General features: G+C 43.7%; 1 protein-coding gene across 8 annotated transcripts in view; it reads left to right on the forward strand.

The window, feature by feature from the left end:
* The window catches only part of LRRC20 (leucine rich repeat containing 20), a 173,987-nt gene that overhangs the window by 117,617 nt on the left and 35,626 nt on the right, over nucleotides 1–20,744 (forward strand). For 7 of the 8 annotated variants that reach the window (XR_007357482.2, XM_048856305.2, XM_075130904.1 and 4 more), the window contains one exon: nucleotides 2,996–3,163. Coding sequence is in view for 7 of the 8 variants with exons in the window: in XM_048856305.2 (XP_048712262.1) it covers nucleotides 2,996–3,163 (168 nt within the window). In the remaining variant the exon portion in view is untranslated. Of the gene's footprint in view, nucleotides 1–2,995; nucleotides 3,164–3,821; nucleotides 3,919–20,744 lie in introns of those variants that run through there. The other variant, XM_075130903.1, reaches the window with a different exon arrangement.

Consider the following 20,744-nt stretch of genomic DNA (forward strand, 5'->3'; position numbering starts at 1 on the left):
CTCAGGTCCTCAGCCTGCAATCCCCAGCAACCAGCCAGGAGCTGTCTCCCACTCCCCTGGTTCCTGCTAGCAGCACTGCTCTCGCCAAGCTGTTGGCAGTTCTCTCATCCCTCCAGAGACACAGTCCTTCCTCCGTAGGCTCCCAGCAGAGAACTGCCTTACTCTGTCCTGCAGATCCCTCTTTGTATGGAGCTACTTGGCCCTGAGTGGCTGCTCCCTTCAGCCTTTCTCTTAGTTAGCTGCCTCTGGCGCAGCCTCCCTAGGGCTGCTTTTAGCCCCTTTTCTGCCAGTGAGGGGCAGCGGCTGCATCACACTGTGACACATTTCAGATGCAAAGTCCAGATGAGCGTAGTCTTGCACATCGCTTAGGTCTAGTCCCCTACATGCAGGCTGGGATGTCCCGGTCAAGTATGAGGCCAGCAGAATGGCCCAGTGTTCCGGCGGCCAGTGGGCTGCTCTTGCCACTTGTTCAAACATAACCAAAAATGCCGCAGAATCATCTTCCAGTTCCATCTTTGTAAGCTTTACCAACATCCTAGTAGTTGGGATTGGATTAGGGGCTCCTGCAGGAGGATCTGCCGCTCCCTTTTGGGTCTATGAGCATCAGCACCTGCTGAAGAAGATGCTACTGCTGTGCTTGCTGTGGTGCTACCAGCTCTCGAACGAGCTGCTGCTTTCGCTGTTGCTGTGTTGCTTGTTGCTGCTGCTGGGCGCTCATCTGCAGCAACAGCCGGTGTTGCTGCTGTACCCTGTTGCTGCAGGTTATCAGTTACCCACTTTAACAATGTCTCCATTTCCGTCTTTGTGTTTCCTCTGTCTGACTGATAAGGAAAGCCTTTTTGTTTTGTTTTTTTCTCTCCCTCCCTTTAACAGAGCTGGAACGAGCCTGCCCATGCTCTCCACCAGTCATAAACAGGAACACTCAGCACCAGTGCTGTCTAGTGGTCAGGCAGGGGTGTGTCCCCCTCCCTGATGTCCCCCTTTTCAGTTACAGTTCTGTCTTGTGGGGTCTGTCCCTTCTTTTGTGGCTCAGCCCCACTGGCTGGGTTACATATTCCAGTCCATCCTTGTTTGGGATATCCCAAAAGAAAGTCCAATCACAGAAAATTCTTATAGCACCCACAGGGCTTCAGGGCTTCCACCGGAGTTCAGGAACTTTGGGTCTGGCCCTTGAACAGTCAGGGTCTTCCCTAGCTGGATTCTCCACCCAGGTAAAGGCTCCTATTGTTGTCACGTCTTGTGGAGTTTTTAGGGGAGCCTGAGCCCATTCTTTCCACCAGGCTCTGATCCAGAGCCTAATGGTAGGCAGCTAAGTTCTGTACCTTGGGGTGCTAAGGAGCTGCCTACAAGGATCACTTCCTACCTAAGTCCCCTTTTCCACCACAGGGTAAATTAAAGAATCACAAATAAACCTTCACAATCAATCACCAGTCTTTCCTTTGCAGGCTTTATCAAGTCTGTGTTGCAGGTTTCAGGCAATGAGAGCTCCTGGGCTGTATTTCCCCAGAGCTCAGAGCAGAGGGTCTGTTCCCTTCCATTGCCTGCCTCCTCTCAGCAGCTCTGCTTCCCGTTTTAATCTCCACCTCCAGCTAGCGCAGGCTTTGAGGTTTGCAGCAGGGCAGGGCAAGGTGGGCCCAGAAGTGCTCCTTAACCCCTTGTTGTCCAGTGTGGGGTTTGTATCCCCATCATAGGCAGATGCTCAACATGGAAAATTTTAACCCAAGTAGTTAAAGTTTTTCAAGGTATAAGTAACTGAAGACAGGATCCTATAATGGAAAGTTTCAGGCACTGTGAATAATAGGCCGTGCTACCTGCACCACCTCTAATTCCCTTTAGGAAAGCACCATCAACATCAAACTAGTTTCTGTAATTTATTTAAATAATCTTTTACCACATTGCTCTGGCTGGCAAGGAGAATGAGGTGAGGAGCATTTTCATGCTGTCAAATGTACAAATATCTGATAAGTTTATCCATAATTCTGGATTTTCTGGGCACTAATTGTGGTTTCTAATAATTACCCAGTGTTCTAGTGAGGCACTTTGTCCTTAAATCACGGATATACGCTCTCATCTTTAACTGCAGCTTAATAACGTTCTTTTTTGGAAATTGTTGTCCCTGAGACACTCAGATCTTTCAGAGCATTAGTCTCCTCTTAATGCACAGGAATTTATATGCTGTTCCATGTTGAAATTCTTATGCGGCTATAGAAAGATTTCTAGTTTGGAATCCGTTAGGGACTGATTCTGTTCCCTTTATTTGCAATCAATATGTCTGACTCCACAAGTAACCCCACTGAAATCTGTGGCACTGCACATGAAATAAGGTACTGCTCACTGTGACACAGGGATGGCAGAACTGGCCCCTTAATGAGAAGCCTAGCTGCAGTTGCTGACAAGATTTCAAAGGGCTAGATTGTGGCCAGCACCTACACAAAGTGGTGAAGTCAGGAGTAAGAGAACTCTCCTTTGCACAGCCCAGTCACCCACCAAGCAGAAGGGCTGCTCCCCTCTAGGAACTGTTGTTCCAAAAGAGTGTGGGAGAAATGAGGTGGTGATGTCAGAGTCATAGATAGCTCCGCTGGCTGGCTGTGCTGAGGAGAGTGTGCTGCATGCCTCAGAAGGGGAGTCTCAGATTATTTCCCCCATGCAAGAGGAGCACTCAGTGATGCAACCTGCCTCTTTGAGCCATAATGCTCCCTTGTGCTTACCCTGGGGCAGTGCAGCTCTGTACCCCTCTCAATGTAAGGCTGTGGTTGGCTAAAAGCCATAATTTAGCCCAAAAGAATTTACTCCTACCATGGATTAGGCCACGTATATAACAGGCTAATAAAGGATGGATGTGGTTGTTTCTCATACAAAAATCTTGTTTTTCCTTCTCCCTTGTCACTAAGGAATCGCAGCAGAGGCAGCATTGTAGGATTTGGGGTTGTGGGTTTTTTTGTTTTCATGATGTCACTTTGTCTCTCCCCTGCCCCCATTCCCACCCAAACTGTAGAACTCAACCTGGAAGGGAATTATCTGCATCGCCTGCCTGAAGAGATGAGAACCCTGTTACATCTGAAGGTGATCAACCTGTCCAGGAACAAGTTTCGACACTTTCCTGAGCAGTTGACTACCTTGAAGGCTCTTGAAACCATCAACCTTGAAGAGAATGAGATTACAGGTAACCTAACAGGAGAGAGTGTGAAAATCAAGTGCCTTAACGTTTGATAACAATAGCCCAGATGACATCTCAAGGACAGAATTTTGTTTTGTAGTAGTTTTCCTCATGTTTTCTATTAAGGGAGTTTGAATCAGAACAGGATTTTGTTTCTTAAATAATTATCTGCTACCTATTCCAGCAGTTTGTCTGTCATTGAGTCACAGGTCTCATTTTGTTTCATCATAATCATCTCCAAAGCAACCAAATGTCATGCCACATACAGAGGATTATAGGCCAAATACAGACACATAAAAGCACATGCATCTCTTGAAATTAGAAATGGAGAAGCTGTCCCGGCCTATATTATGTTTGAGCTAGTTAAGGTCACTGACTCTATGCATAAGCAACAGAAGCAGATGAACGGTTAACAACAAAGATCTGGTTTACTGGCAGAAGACTTTGTGATAAATGACAAAAGTATCACTGCAACTCACAGCAACTCTTTTTAAAGTTGGACAATTCAACTGACTGAATGGCATAACTTAGAGTTACCAGTTTAATACTATTCTGTTTCATATTCATTGTGTGTACCAGCACTTCTCAGTCTAAAGGCTTTCAGCATTAAAGAGTCCGTAGGAGGCCAAAATTTGACCTACCGTTTTTGTGTTCTTTGAAGCAGTGGTTCTCAACATTTTCCCTACTGCATGATCCCATGCTGCAACAGAAAAAACCATTGGGACCCCTTCTCCAGCTACAGGGAAAAGGAGGGTGTAGAAGGCAATGGAAACTACCGACGTTCAAGTTGCTTAAGAAACATCCTGTTTTTTTAAGTGTTAACGTAAGGGTGGTTGAACAAGCTGTTAAATTTATTAAAATAAATCACCTTACAACAGCTTTCACAGTCTGATTTCCAGTGCCATCAAATGGCAGAGTAATTTTTTTCCTCAAACTGGCTATCCTGCTGGGAAATATTATTTCATGGCAGTCCTCGCATAACTCTTGTACATACATAATTCAGCCTAGAACATTTCTCTTTTCACTTAACAACCTTTTCTTTTTTTGCCAAATCCTTCTTTGTTTCACCTGCATTTCTCACCTCCTTCCACAAGTGGCTCCACTGAGATATTTAGGTTTAGATTTTCAAAGCCACTTAAGGGACGAGGATAGCCAATTCCTAATTGGTATCCAAATCCCCTAGGCAGCTTTGAAAAACTTTATCTTAATGTCTTTCCTCCCTTTTTGCTTTTGTAACAGTGTTCTGAAGATTTCCCTATTTTCTGTCAGCCCTGGAATGGGGAGATAGGATTTTCTCCCTCACTGCCCCTTTTGACAAGGAGCAACTTTGATGAATTCTGGAGCAAGCCACTGCCAGCCCCGTCTGCTGGAGTGAAAGTTGCTATAACTTGAGGTCTTTAAGGTAGAATAAAATGGGGAACCAATGGCTCTGTGAGCCCTCCAGAGAACGACTGGATTCCCTCTACAAAGTGTCTGGTGATGCTCTGCATTAAAGGACATTATGTAAGAGCAGATTCTGTTATATACAGTCTCTCTTACTCATCATGGCACATTAAACTTATATGGTAATAAATACTGAGCCATGATGGAGAAATAAAGAAATTAATTAACCAAGTAGACAAGGTGGGTGAGGTAATATCTTCTATTGGACCAATTTCTGCTGGTGAGAGAGACAAGCTTTCAAGCTTACAGAGAGTTCTTCTTCAGGTCAAATTAACTAGGTGACATTTGTAGCTGATTAAAAACTCTTGTAGCCCTCACAAGTAGTCCTGCACTCCACACTTCACCTATCCGAGAGCTATAACTTCAAGGATCTTCTGCTGAAGTAAATTACCCCAGTCATATGCTGCTAAATTAATCTGTGCCCTTTAAACATGCCAGACTTCATTTTCACATATGCACATTCTCCCAGCTTCAATGCCTTTTTGTGCTCAGTTGTGCTAAATGTTCTCCAATTACAATCTCTGCAGCCAAATAAGGAGAAGCATTAAGAAGCTCCAATTGTCCTATCATCTCTGCTGGAAGAACAGTACTCAGTGGGCTGAAAATCAGGGGTACCCTATGGGTCTAATAAGGATGTTGAGTCTCTGGGAAGAGGAACAGGGAGCAACTCAGTTTACTGACCTCTCAGCAGTGCATCTAATCACATGATGTGCCATTTCTTAAAGCTTTTCTTTCTTTCTGGCAAGCCCTAGCATCCTGTGATAACTCACTATACGAGATGAACATCTGAACCGGCCAGGGAGCCAGTAAGTACAGTTGTTTTCAGGCAATCAGCTTTTTCTGCCTTGAAAACTTCACAAGTAGGCAGCCTAGGGTACCTTACATTAAGTGCAAGGGATGCTAAAAACCTGCCATTTCACTGGTCCTGTCTGTAACAGAATTAATCAGTAGGTTTCTGTTAGTACATGTGCTCCATGCAAGGCAACTAAGATGGATAGCGAAAATTACAATTTATGCTTTGTATCCCCCCATGTTTTGCACATGGTTTATTTTCATTGGATTTTAGCTTTGACCCAATAAAATCCTTTTTGGTCTCTCTGGTAAGGTAGCACAGAGCAAGAGAGACTGGGTAACAGATAATACCTTTTTCATTTGATCACAATAGACAAAACCTCTCTGTAAACTATGAGGCACCTATAATTGGCCCAGTTAGAGTATTTAGGCTGCTGGCCAGATAGTAAGCCAATTAAAAGCTTGCCCTGATACACAAATAAAGAGAAGCATGTTTTGAACGGGAGACAATGTCTGAAATTGCTTATAAGAAAGGAAGGCAAGAGAATAACTTCTTCCTCCTCCTCTTCCTCGTAATTATAGAAAGGAAAAAGATCATTGCAGAGGTTTTTTTCCTTGTTGCTTGTTTGACTCAGATTCAGAGTGTGATAATGGTGCCAAGTTCTGAATCCCTTCAGAGTTATTTTCCACACTTCTCACATCAGAAATTCATTTTTTATGTGAGCTTTCTTATATTCTTATATTTCTTATATATATATATATAATAGCAGAAGTCTATTTTTTTAAAGAAAATGGTATATGGTTTGAGTAATGTTTTTGGCAGTACAAGATTAAAATGCAAAAAAGAGAACCCTGTTGTCTGAAAACACAATTTAAAATAAGATTGGAAACCTCTGATACTTTAACTAATAGTTCTGGTTTTTTTCACTGTGTTTTAAGTTAGCTGGCACACCAGAAAACTAAGGGTTTGCATACAGGGGAAGGTATTTTTTTTAATTATCTGGTGACTGTCTGTGAATTGGATAGTATGCTATGAAAACAGACTAAATCCATTTTGAGCTGAGTTAGTCTAGAAAAAAGCTTTGTGTGGATGTGTTTGTATTTCAGATTAACTTTTTCATTTCTGGCAGTCCTCTGACTGCTATCTCACACCCCGTTGTCTCGCAGCTGGATTGACCTGTCTGTTTACCTTTATGCCTTCTGTTGCTCTGGGGCCCTATTGACTGGATATTATCTCCCTATTTAAATGCTGGGCATGTAGCTAGGTATCCCGCATTTGTGAGTACACACTCCTGGAGTTAGATATCCTTCTCTGCATTATAACAACCAAGTCTCAGGTTTCTGCATGGAGCCATGCAGAGATCACGAATCCCCTTGAGATCTGGGAAGAGGAGACAGTCCAAACCTGCCTTAAAAACACCCACTAGTATGCCAAGATATAACAGGGTATATCAAAGCTGCTGACAGAGAGGAGTCATTCCTGGGACAAGTTGCAGTGGTGCAGCAAAGGAAAGGAGCTCTAGCAGAAGTATTAAAAAAACCAGGACAGCAACAAGACCATTGGCAACACCACGAGTTCCTGCCCCTACTATCGTGAGCTGGACTGGATTATGGCCAAGGAGGCTGATACCAAACCCAAATATTTCCTAGAGAACACCAATGGCACCCAAGAGGCCATGGCCCCTGAGCACCATCAGGATTCCAGGATGGAGGAGATTACCGAGAGAGTCAGGATGTCTTCCCTATGCAAGAGCCTGAGGAGGAGAGAATGTTGGGGGTGGCTCCCAGAACCCAGGCAAACACCCAGCATGAGAATGCTGGGGAGAAGACCTCTTCTGCCAGTATGACATGCTGTGCTGCAGTACAACTGCATAGGGGAATAGAAACAACTTTTGTTCTGGGGACCCCAAGGTCACTGTCGACTTGGACAGATGTGAGCTGGGAGCCTTTCTGAGCTTGCTTGGCTTTTATTTCTCCATGCCCAACCTGCCACATGCTCAAAATGGTTCCCACTGCAGAGAATTTAATCTCCACAGATGTTATTTCTCTGAAATATCAAATACCATAGGCATCAGCCAAACTGTCACCCCCCAAACCCCACTTCCTGTGCTGCTTAGCATTCTTTCTCTCTCTGTCTCCCCCCTGGACGACCAACGCTCCTCACTACCCTCTACCCCCGTCCCATCCTCACTCAATCTGGCAGCACCATAGGGGTTACAAATCAAATACATTGTAATGCAGGCATGTTTATTGAAACAGCAGGTACAGAGAGAGAAAAGGCAATACAAATATTTTGCTTCACAGTTTGAGCAATTCCCCAAGCTGTTGGCTACCTTAGCATTTGGGAAATATATTTCCTGAAGTGAGACATTTCAAAATGCATCGTGATTATAAAGTGTTTGTGGCTATTTTCAGTCAAACTCTCAGGGCTCGTCTACACTTGAAACACTGCAGCAGCACAACTGTTTCAATATGGATTTCAATATAGATGGTCACTACAGCAATGTGAGGGATTCTCTCATCGACTTAGTTAGATCGATGGAAGAATTCTTCCACAGGCCTAGAGCAGTCTAAGCTGGGGGTTAGGGCGACTTAACTGCATCACTCAGTGGTGTGGATTTTTCACACCCTTTAGCCACATAGCTGGGTCAATCTCACTTTTCAGTGTTGACCTGGCCTCAGCATTGTTAACCCCTTGGGTTCACAACAATCCCTTCAGAAATCTGTTTATTTTGCAGTGCACTTTGTGCTGAACTACAGATGTCATAAAAAAAATTAAGGTAAAGATGTTGCTGCATTTTGGCACAAACGTTGCAAAGCAGTGTAGCCTTCTTGGGGCCATGTGCATAAACAGGGTAGTCCTTCCGCTCCTACAGACTGATCTGGGGGGACCATTCTGGTTGAATAGCAACACTGCATATCTTGCTGGTCTGCCCATTGGCTTTTTGAACAAGACCTTTCTCTGCCTTTTAGCAACATGCCTCAGGGGTAATCTCCTCCAAAGTACAGATGGTCTTCAGAGATGCATGTGCAATTATGAACCTGACCCCTGCCTCCCCTGCCGACCTTATCCACCCACTCTCCCCAGGGCCCCAGCCCACCACTGGCTTGCACAGGTGCACATGCCATTACTAACCAACCCCCTGCTTCTCTCACCCCCCATAACCTTCCTAGTCCACAACAAACCCTGGATTGGTACAAAGGTTCTATACAAAGTGGAAGTAAGGTGAAAAACATCTTATCTCCAAGCTTGGAGACCTCATGTCTGCAGCCCAGAAGAGGCATAAGAAGACCGATGGAGGGAAGGTCTCCTTAATGAAAAAGTAGAACAGAGAATTGACAAGGAAGAGCCTGGAAAAGGATAGGGGTATGTAGAAACAGATGCTGGAGATGATACAGAATAATCATGGTTGATGCATCGGGTACCATTGGCTGAGAACCGGTCTAACACTGGGAGAAAGTGTTTTTTACCCAGAGAAAATAAAGGCATGCATGAGACCCAACATCTGAAGAGAGGCACTCAGAGAGGCTAGAAGAGGGGCAGAGGTGCAGCTAGTGCAGCAATCGTGACACCCTCCTCTGCCCTCCCAGCTACCCTCTTTCCCCCATTGCTTGTTACACTCGTGTTGCATTTTGTTTCAAACTAGATTATAAACTCTTCAGGGCAGGGATTTGTGTCTTCCTGTGTTTTGCACAGTGCCTAGCAAAATGGGAACCCCATACTGTTCAGGGCCTCAGGGTGTGAATGTACCACAAACAGTTAATAGTTAAGTGTTTGTACAGCACTTAAAACATGTAAAGTATAATATGTTATTTTGTGATCTGGGCAAACATCCACCAGGGAATGGGTTGAAAGCTTGGACTTTGTTTCAGTGTAAACCTAAAATATATATAAATACAGATCATACCAAACTGAAAGGGTTACACTTTACCCTGCAGCAGCTGTTGCCCAGACTCCTTTAAAAAATTATAATGTGTCTTCCTGTCCAAATGTCATTACATTTCAGATTTATGACTAATCTATAGTAGAAAGAGTTTGCATATAGCTATAATGGCAAACAATCCTAGTGGAGATGCAGCTTATACCAGCAAACAAGTTCCCTGAACAAAATAAGCTGTAGCAGCAAAAGGATTTTTCTGACATTAGGGCCTTTGCTGCCATAGCTATGTTGGCTGGATGTATGTTTTTTTCATACTCTGAACCGACATAGCTATGCTGGCAAAACTTTAAAGTGTAGACCAGATCTGAGCAAAAAAATTATACCAGCAAAATCACTTTTATACCAGTTTAACTTCATCTGTGGTAGGGCATTTGCTGGTATATAAACATCATAACAAAATCAGACCCTGACCAACATTGCTATACCAGCAAAAGTTTCTAGTGTTAACCTGGGGCTCCACTGTCTGGATGAGATGGGGTACTCCGCAATGGGGGTGAAATCTTTATAGGTTCAATGAAGGAGTGAGTCTACCACTTTTCTCAGTGTAGAATATGGACCTATTTATGTTTCCAGTTAAAGTTAATTGGTGATGCACCCTAAGAATATTTGAGTCCCTCCTGCTGCTGCAAAGAATTACCGCTGACAGCAGCAGAGTCGTGGAACACGTGAAACATAAATCAAAGGACACAAGAACTCTTAGCTTTTCATTCCTCACTTTGTTGGTTTGGTATTTATTTTTCAAACACCTGGAAGGGTCTTTTGTGATTAGCTAATCCATACAAATGCAGAAGGCGGGAGAGATGTAAAACTGCCTTTGATTCATGGAGTTGAGTGAAGCAGCTGCCTATATAATGCATGGTTAAACCCTAGAGTGATTTGCAGAAGTGCATCAAGCTAAAGCTTCATCACTTGACAGGTCTTGCTTTCTCTGGGGTCTTGGCATTCTTTTAATCTGAAAGAAATCTCAGGAACACAAGGAATGTTTCTGAGATAAAATATTTGGCTTCTTTTAATTTCATAGTGTCAGGTTCCATCCTTTTCCAGTTTCACTGGATTCTGAGTTAAAATGGAATTGGAAACATTCTTTAGTGTTAGTAAAAAACGCATTGCTTATTATCCGGTGATACTTGCATAGATTAAGTTTACATGGTTCAAAAAAAGTGTAGTTAAACTGGTGTCATTTTGGTGTAGGTGAGAGGAGTCAAACCTGTGATGGCAAAAGGACAGATCTGTGTGAAACAGTATCATTGTTTGGTGTTACTTTGAATGATCATTTAACATTGCTACTTGCCTTGTGTACATTCTGATCCACAGATGGGATAAATACTATGCATCCAACTTATACTTATTGTGAATGACAAAATTCAGTTGCATTTGTATATTTTTGCTTGTCATACAACAAATGTTGGACTGGAGAAAATGAAAGGAGAAAGAATAGGATCATACTAGTATGTGTGGTGACAAAGTCATGCTGGATGGCTGCAAGAGGGTGGTCCTGTTGGGTTCTGGGAAGTGGGCAGGCTTGTGCCTTGCCTGCCCACTTCCTGGATCCCAATAAGGCTAAAGGCTCCTCCCCCAGCCTAAGGGGAGGAGCTACTGAGCCTGGGACTCAAATAAGTATGAGAGACAACAAAAGAGAAAACAAGGACAGGTGTGAAGGTCAAAGGGTCAAAAGTAGGGAACCTGAAGGGGACACTAAGCAGAGAATCCCAGACAGCACCCACTGCTCCTCAAAGGGTGTGTTAGCCCTAGAATTGTAAAGGCCTTTTTTCCTACAAGTTGAGAAGGGTTTGCCTTAGGTCAATTAGGGACACCTGAGTCCAATTAAGGACTGCCTGAGACCTTTTAAAACCCCTCCTCTGGTGGGAGGGAGGAGAAACAAGCTGCTGCAAGGCTAGTGGCAGTAGGGAAATAGGCTTCTCCAGGATGAGAGGCTGCCCCCTCTCCTCATGGAGGAAAACAACTAAAATTGAATGCCTGTTTAGAGGAAGGACTAATAGCCCGGGGTCAACAGCAGGACACCCCCTGCTCAGTGAGGGGGCAGGGAAAGGTATCCCCCTTTGTTTTTGTGTTTGTAAATTTGTTTCCTTTCTTCTTAGGCCTGCACCAAGGCCTACCTTGAAAATACTGATAAGTAAACACAGAGGGGAAAGAGAAACACTGTCTAGAAGGGGGGCTGATTTACTCCAGGCCTCTCTACCACCAGAGGGGGAAGTGCTAAGTCCAGTGAGATGGAGGAGGTGCATTACCACGCATAGATACAAGCTTAACCCTTGGCAATTTAATGAGAGAGGCCAGCCAGCAGATGCAAACATGATGCAGATGCAAAGGGAGGGAGTGAGGGGAAAGGAGGAAGGCAATGGACTCAAGGAAATTGTTCTAATGGTAAATAGCTATGAAAGGAGAATCAGAACCATGTTTTTTTAAGAGTCTTTAGAATATGGTCCTGATTCAGCAAAGCACTTAGGCGTGTGCTTAACTTTAAGTCAGTGAAACTAATCATATGCTTAAAATTAAGCATGTGTAAGTGCCTTGCAGAACCAGTGTCCTTTAACACATAAAACAATAATGTAAACAGGATGTCTAGCTGTTAACCTATAAGGAGATTGGAAATTGTTTGATTATATTAGTGGATTTTGTTTTTGTTTTTGTATTGTTTTGTAGAACAGGTGATAAGTCTAATAAATCAGAGTTATCTTTTTATAAGGTGGATTATACTTTGTGACCAAGTCCCCAACTGCATGGGATAACATCTTATAAAGAAGATCTCTGAGACCTAGCCACTTTACTTTTGCCTGATGTTTAAGACATTCTGTTACAAATAAGTAAATGGAGTGTTTCATTTGATGCTTTTTCTGAAATGTTGCTAACAGGTTTATATTTCCAATTTTACAACTCATCTTCCAGTAGTACAGTAATCAAGAGTCCAGCATTGAGCACAGGATGCCAGCTAGTCAGATTTTTAGAAGAAAATGTCATGAGCAAATAAGTGCTGCCCACTTGCCGACAGTGATAAAAGCCTTTTACATAAATAAGTCAGGAATTCAAGTTTCCATAGAAAAGCAGAACTTTCCAGACTTTGATTTATATATTTATTATAATGATGGTGCAAGGTTCCACACAAAAACTGTGTAGTCTATTTATAGCAACAGTGGGGCCATAGGGCATAGAGCAGTTGTGTCTGTCTGCAGACTCAGTGCTGCCTCCATTCAGAACATCTTTGCAGCCATAAGGGTTAGAAACCTACTTTTTTAAATTAAATAACAGTTTAAAATCTTCAGAAGCTACCAGAGAAGGGCTGGTATGGTGTATTACTACAAGGGGACTTAATCTGACCCCGATCCTTATGCTTCAGGATACAAACCAACTGTGACAGCCTAGAGTTAAGAAGAAACTTCTCAGATAGGGAGGTTATTATTTAATTGGCTGTCAGGGAGGCTTTATATTATCTTCTGAATCCTTTCGTATCATCTGTTGGGGACAGAATGAAGGGATTATTGATGTGATCAGTGTGGCAGTTCCCTCTGCTCTGCAAAAATGGAGACCTTCATACCAAGAGCTGTCATTCCAGCCCCTTTAACCAAGCATTCGTTTCAGTATCATTACACATAATTAAGAAAGTGTTCATCACTTGACTTTGTATCTAACTCCAAACTCTCACTGCATTTACTGACTGAATCGTTGCTCTGCCACTCAGGAAAAGGCTTTTATTTTTGCAGGGCACAAAATGGGATGAACTGACTGATTCTGGCAGGTTATTTTCCTAGAAGATTAACCCAATGAAATGGATTCAGTGTAAAAATTAATAAAAGGAGGAAATTTACAGCATGTACTGGGCTGCAGTACCTCTTTAGGGTTTGTTGTTCAGAGGCTGCTTGGCTGGACTTCCTTTTAGGGTATGCCTATGGAGCAACTAGACACTTGTGGCTGGTCTGTGCCAGCCGACTCGGGCTTCTGGAGCTTGGGCTGCAGGACTGTTTGATTGTTGTGTAGACTTCTGGGCTCAAGCCTGAGCTCTGGCACCCTCCTATCTTGCAGTGTCCTAGAACCTGGGCTCCAGCCTGAGCCCAGAAGTCTACACAGCAATCAATTAGCCCCAAAGCCTCAGCCCCGCAAGCTGAAGTTGACTGGGCAGCCATGGTATCTAGTTGCTATGTAGACATACTCTTAGAGAGTAGGGCTTAGCTGACCCAAGCTATGGCTTGAGCTGCCCTAGTTTCTATTTTGGTTCAAGTTCCTAAACATGAAAGGTGGTTGTAGCTGTGTCAGTCCCATAATATTAGAGAGACAAGGTGGGTGAGTGAGGTAATATCTTTTACTGGACCAACTTCTGTTGATGAGAGACAAGATTTCAAGCTACAGAGAGCTCTTCCTCCGGTCTGGGAAAGGAAGAGCTCTGTGTAGCTCAAAAACGTGTCTCTCTCACCAACAGAAGTTGGCTCAGTAAAAGATATTCCAGTACCTCATCCACCTTCTCTCTAAATGTGAAAGGATCAGTCATCAGAAATAACACCAACATTTATTGCCCTTTGGGTTTAGAGGCATATTCATTTGTTACCTGAAGACTTATTGTACTTTGAAGATGATGAAACTGCCTCATTAATATGAACAGTTATGCTACTAGTTGGCCATGAGGTGTGGGCTAGCTTTGCTTCACCCCTCTTGCCCTAGATTCTGTATGGCATATGGTGTGGTATGGAGCACTACTGCATACTTCTACTGTCATTCCTCCATGAGGTGTGTTAACATTATGTTAAGAAACCTCTGAAGAAGTGACAGTGATATTTTAGTCTCTTCGGTGTCCCTCTCTAAAAACTGTGAATATTCTGTTTGGTACACATGGACAAATACAATCATTAGACTTGTAAAATCTTTCAAACAAAACTAAAAAGGGGCGGGGGAAGAGACCACATGTCTTCACTGACATAACCAGATCTAGTAAAACAAATATTTAATGTTACAAAGTGAAGCATTAGGAATCATAACAAACTGAACAAAAGTGACAGCCATCAAATTACATGCAGATAAAAGGGCAATTATTTTTCAGAGTGAATTTTTAAAGAATTAAGTCTGACATATCACAGCAGACACGATTCACATGAGGAGGTGAATATCAGGAGCAGCCAACATTTTTAGGTGTTTATCTGGGATCAACTGATAAGAGAACCTTATTTTCAAAACTGTCTGTTAGGATCCGTATTTGATTAGAAGTGTCAGGTATGTACCATACTTGTCTGTAAAAGTCTGACACATTAGATAAAGCTGTGCTTTTAGTTACTAAAGCCGGGGGAGAATTTCCCTCTTCCAGATTTCCCCTCTCCCCCCGTATGTTGGCATTCTGGAGGAGCAGCACAGATGGGGAATGTAGTAGTACCACACAAAAAAGCTGCTTCGAGTGAGGAATCTTGAAAACTTACTCCTGAGCTCTGACTTTCAAGGCTTACCTGTCACTTTGATGAACTGTTTTGAATATTAATAACTTCGTGCAGTGGAGTTTCATTCAGCAAGTACCAATTAAAAGATCAAACCTAGTTCATCCTGCCCTTGGTATTATACTTTTTTTTTCTCCCAGCGGCCAGTTAAAGAAACAAAGACAGCAGGGAAAGAGGGAAGTAGTGTTCGCCACATGAGGGAATTTCTATGTGTAAATATATTGATGGGGAAGCGTTGACTATTGTTGTTGAAAGCAGCAAGTCAAATATCCATCTTCTGTTTAAAAATGCTAGAGCATTAGATTGCTCAGTGGAAAATGTCTTTCTATTTTGTTTCTTCTTTCAGGACTTACTGTATCCTATTGCATTAATATGCAGTCGGGGAAGATGGTAGTAGATGATTCAATCATTTCACTGAAAGGCAAAAAGTCTGTATTTAGACATAGACGTGGAACTCCCATTGTGATACCTAAGAACTGTCTGTGTGTTTACTGTGGAGATGATTATAGGAGTAAACTACTCTGTGGTTGCTGATCTTCCACTGCATTTGCTGTACTGTTTGTTCTGTTAAGAAACAGTGGAAAACTGGGGTGCACAAAGTATGTTGATCTGCATGTCTAATAGTACCCAATACCTGGGCATACCTGGAATGTTCAGCAGCAATCAGGTAGTTAAAGAAAGGTCTAGTGCAGTTCAGTAGCATCTAATCTCCCCTAGGCCAGTCTCATTTCTAAAACAAACTGTTTCTCAGTCCTCATTTGTTCTACTGTATTAACCTGTGCTCTCCACCCAAATTAATATGTCTAGGGCTTAATCAACATCCATTTAAGTGATTGAAAACCTGTTGATTGGATCTGCTGGATCAGGCCCATAGTAGGAGAAGGTTGAAAAGGGAGCTATTAGGATGGAATTTGTATTGAACAAAGGGAATGAGATGGAAAGCAGAAAAATGTAAGTGTCATAAACATACAGCTAACGGTAGCATAAAATCCCTCCTTTACCTGTAAAGGGTTAAGAAGCTCAGATAACCTGGTTGGCACCTGACCAAAAGGACCAATGAGGGAAGAAGATACTTTCAAATCTGTGGGGGAAGGTTTTTGTTTTGTTTTTCTGTGTTCTCTCTCCGGATCAGTGAGGAACCAGGGCAGGGAAAATACATCTCCTAAAGCCATACCTGTACTAAGCATCTAAGGTTACAAATTGTAAGTAATAGGAAGGAAATGCTTTAGATTATCTTTTGTTTTAGCTTGTGAATTTTCCCTGTGCTAAGAGGGAGGTTTATCCCTGTTTTTTGTAACTTTGAAGTTTTGTCTAGAGGGGAATCCTCTATGTTTTAAATCTTATTACCCTGTAAAATTACCTTCCATCCTGATTTTACAGAGATGTTTCTTTTACTTTTTTTTTCTTTATAATAAAGTTCTGTTTTTTAAGAATCTGATTGTTTTTTAGTGTCCTAAAAACCCAAGGGTCTGGTCTGTGGTCACCTTGTTTACCTATCTGGTTGGTAGATTATTCTCAAGCCTCCCCAGGAAAGGGGGTGAAGGGGCTTCGGGGGATATTTTGGGGAAACAGGAACTCCAAGTGGACCTTTTCCTGAATCTTTGTGTAACTCACTTGGTGGTGGCAGCAGTACTCATCCAAGGACAGGGAAGGATTTGTGCCTTGGAGAAGTTTTTAACCTAAACTGGTAGAAATAAGCTTAGGGGGTCTTTCATGTGGGTCCCCACATCTGTACCCCCGAGTTCAGAGTGGGGATGGAACCCTGACAGTAAGTAAGAGCAAAAACCTTTAAAAGTGAGAATCTGAAATCCTGAGAAGCTAGGGGAATAGCAGGCGACCTGGTGACATTTCAGTGCCACTGCGGTTCCTTAACACAAACATCACTCTGACTGTCTATGAAATGCCCCCACACTGAGCCCATCATAAGAAACACTAGTAGATTATTGGTGAGGATAAGATTTTTGTCACTGGTTCTGTGACTTTTTGAGACCTCTGTGACATTTTCCACTTCAGCCCTGGGGTGGGGGCCCCACAGCTGGCGGTCTCCCTGTGGGGCTAGCTCCTCTTCCCTCTCTTCTCTTCTCTCGCGCCCCCCCCCCCATTTTTTTAGTAAAAGTCACAGGCTTCCATGAAGGTTTTATTGCCCATGACCTGTTCGTGACTTTTATTAAAAATAACAATGACAAATTCTTAACTTTAATTATTGGACTTTCCCTGGAAGTTCGAATGGTCCAAAAACTTGTAGTCTACAGGAGAAAGAGGTCACCTCAGCAGGTCGGTCATGAAAAAGATGCCAGAAAGACAGCTGGAAATGCAAGACCAACAGAAAGGGGGAGATTGGGGTGGATGGATATGTGCGATAGCGAAACAGGCCTTTCGCAAGGTTTCATTGGTCATTTTTGCCTCAGTGGCAGAGAAACGCTTGGTGGTTTCAGCTACATGAATAATTGACCAGACTGTCGCAGGTGTTTTGGCTTCAGTACAAACACCCTCATGATGTGAACATACTGACCCCACAGGGCATTGGGGGAGATGGGTAAAAGGTAAACTCAGTTCTTAAACTCTCTGAGAATTAACAGGAGTGCAGTTTTAATGAGGATATTTGTATGGTCATCTGTCTGCCAGGAAGGTAGAGCTGGACTGAAATCACCACGTAGGCTGATTTATGACTGCTGACCTCCATTGTGCATAATAGAAGATGTACACAGACTGCTGGCTCTTCCCCCTACTCCTCCGCAGCCTGCTTAAATTAATAGGAAGCAATTTTTTAAAAGCAATATTAAAATATTGTGTTTACTGAATTATAGTGTAATTCATATGGAAAGGAATAGGATTTCCACAGAAATATTACCTGCGGTTTTTACTGTGTTCTTGCTATAAAGACCTAAGCATCTATTTATTGACCAGCTTGCTACCATGTGCAAGGCACAGTGATGATAAATGTCCTGCTGTATCATGTGAGAGCTGTGTATAGAGTACCCATAAATGACTGCCACTCATTGAGCAGGTGGGATCAGAGTCAGTGTGTGGTGACTTACTGTTACCTCCATATTGGTGTACATAACAAAATTCATGTGGTGGGCATGGGGCTGAAGGGTTCGGAGTGTGGGAGGGCGTTCAGGGCTGGGGCAGAGGGCTAGGGTGTGGGGGGTGAGGACTCAGGGTGGGGCTGAGGATGAGGGGCTTGGGCAGAGGGTTGGGGTGAGGGCTCTGGCTGGGGGTGTGGGCTGTGGGGTGGGGCTAGAGGTGAGAGGTATGGGGTGTAGGCTGCCCCAGGGCTACAGTGGGGAGAGAGGATTCCCCTCCCCCAGCTTGCTCTCCCTGCAGCAGCTCTGGGGCTGGAGCCACGGGACAGGCGCTTCTCCCCAGCTGTGGCAGGACTGGAATTGGGCTGGGCTGGGTTGGGGCCGGGGAAAGGGGTGCCTCTCCCCCCGGCAGGGGATGGTTTGGGGAAGGGGTGCTTCTCCGCGTGGCAGGGGCTGGGTTGGGGGAAGGGGTGCCTCTCCCTGCCGCAGTCCTGAGCTCCTGCGCGGCGCTTAATAGGCTGCCACATGGCCGCACAGTTTAGAGGGAACTTAAGCCTTGATCAGACTAAATCTTACTGTGTTCTGAGATCATGTAGGTATGATTTTTTTCAGCACTCCACCTGTTCCTCACTGTGGAGAATATAGCAGTAGATGAGGTACAAGTGGACCTTTCCTGTGGTTAAAAAAACAACATGTAGCACAAGGAGGCCCTTGATGTGGTATTTTACATGTACTGAAAGTGCATTACAGCTCATTCTAGCTCTGCAAAAGGCTTTGTAGTTTTGTGCTGCTCATCTTTCCTGCTAACAAGTCACTTATTAGCACTTCCTAATTAAAGGCCTTAGTTGCAGTCCCATTCAGCTACATGGATATTAAGCAATGCAAGGCTGTAATTTTCTCTAATTCTTCCCATAATTGCTTTGGCATAGTAGCTCTTAAACTACACATGAATACTGTACATGAAACATAGTGTGAGTGTAGGGCGATCTGGACCTATAGTTCGAAAGAAGTCTATGGCATACAGGGGCAGAAAAGCAAGTGCAAGCTATGCAGAAAAACCTCTTACTGATAATAACTTTGAGATTAATCCTATCCTGAGGCACATGGTGGAGTTAGGAGACCAGAAGGTTTTTCAGATCACTACAAAAGACAATGAATAGCAAAAGCCAAGAAATTAATTCACAATGAGGCACAGTCAATAACTCTGCAAGGCAGCATTGTCTCCCTCTGAGAGCTGTTACTGGTCATCATGGTCCTGAAGTGATGAACTGAATCTACACTGAGCTTACAACTGACATGTAACAAAAGGTGAAAAGAATCCCTGCCCTTCTCCCAGTCCTACACTGTGGAAAAACAAAGGAATTGCTGAGCCTAATGGGCGGTGAAAGCTACACAGCTCCTCCCCTTCTTCCCCAAAATATATATAAATAATACTTGACATTTCTGTAGCACCTTACAACTGAATACTTCAGTTTGTTTTAGGCATATTAATTAATGTAGCCTCCCATTAGTCTGGGAGATAGAGAATTATTTACAATTAAGGAGAACACTGAAGCATGGAGAAAGTAAGTGACTTACTCAAGCTATAGAGTAGCAGAGCTGAAAATAGAATCTAAGGGCCAGACGCTAGCGCCTTCTGTGTCCCCTATGTATTGTTCTACTGCTATACAGGACCATAAAGGGGACTGAGTGGTCCCCAGGGGAATTCCCCTATTACAGGGATAGTGCAGAACTTGCATATGCAGCCCTTCTCTGCCCTCATTACATTCTCAACTCCTAGCGTAGGGACTTACTAAGGGTGGGAGGGAGAATGGCTGGTCTGCTCAACATCCCTGTAGTTCTTGCAGTAGTGGGGAGGCTGTCATAAATTAGAACAGCTCTAACAGCTGCTGTGATCTACTGTGAGGGCCACACTGGATATGTCTACACTGCAACGTAAGCCCGGGGTCAGTGGGACTCGAGCCCACAGACTCAGTGCTTGTAAGTCTGGGCTTCAGTGTCCACCCTGAATATTTAAACCTAGGTTTCGAATATCTGGACCTGGGTCTCACATTCACACTCGGGCATCTAAACTGCACTACGCAGACCATAGTTCCTAGCACCCTCCCCAACTGTAGCCACTCAGGACCCATGTTTGTGGAGCACTGTGGGAACACTTGATTGTCCATCTTGCTGCACTTTACAGGAAGTAGTCACAGCCTGCCAATACAGCCTGCCAAGCTATCTTTTGGGTCAGCATGCTCCAGGCAACTGGAGCCAGCAACATGGAGGAGTGACTATTTGAAGTACTCATCCTGCTTGGCTATTTACTCCTGTTTCACGAAACAGGCAGAGCATCCATGAGGCGCCGGTGGACATTTCAGTGGCATTTTCTGATCCACCAAAGGCACCTGATGGAGAAGGAGGAGAACCATGATGCAGACATGGCAAACTTACACTGGCTGATGCTGTTTCACGACTGTCAATTTAGCCGTTGTAGATCGGCACTTATGTAGCAGGGCCACAAGCACAGACTGGTGGGATCACATCATGATGCAGACCTGGCATGCCCAGCAGTGGCTCCAGAACTTTCTCATGAAAAAAGCTACTTTTCTGGAGTTTTTTGAGCAGCTTACCTCGACACTCCAGGGTCAGGACACGTGCGTGAGGGCAGTCGTGCCTGTCCAGAAGCAGGTTGCTATAACCATCTGGAAGCTGGTTACCCCAGACTGCTACAGGTCTATTGCTAACCAGTTTGGTGTTGGAAAATCAGTTGGTGTTGGCAAAGTGATGGAGCAGCTTTTTGAAGCAGTCAGGCTTGTGGTTTACACCAAAGAGGCAGCTATAAGCAATATCCCTGAAGTAACTGCCCAATGGGACTTGTGCCCATAGTTTGCCCTCTTCAAGGAGCATGAAAACACGAACAGCAAAAGGCCAAAAGCCTGCATAAACTCCATTGTTACGCAGGCTTTTG

Source organism: Caretta caretta, chromosome 7 (genome assembly GCF_965140235.1).
Source record: "Caretta caretta isolate rCarCar2 chromosome 7, rCarCar1.hap1, whole genome shotgun sequence".
Classification (NCBI taxonomy): domain Eukaryota; kingdom Metazoa; phylum Chordata; order Testudines; family Cheloniidae; genus Caretta; species Caretta caretta.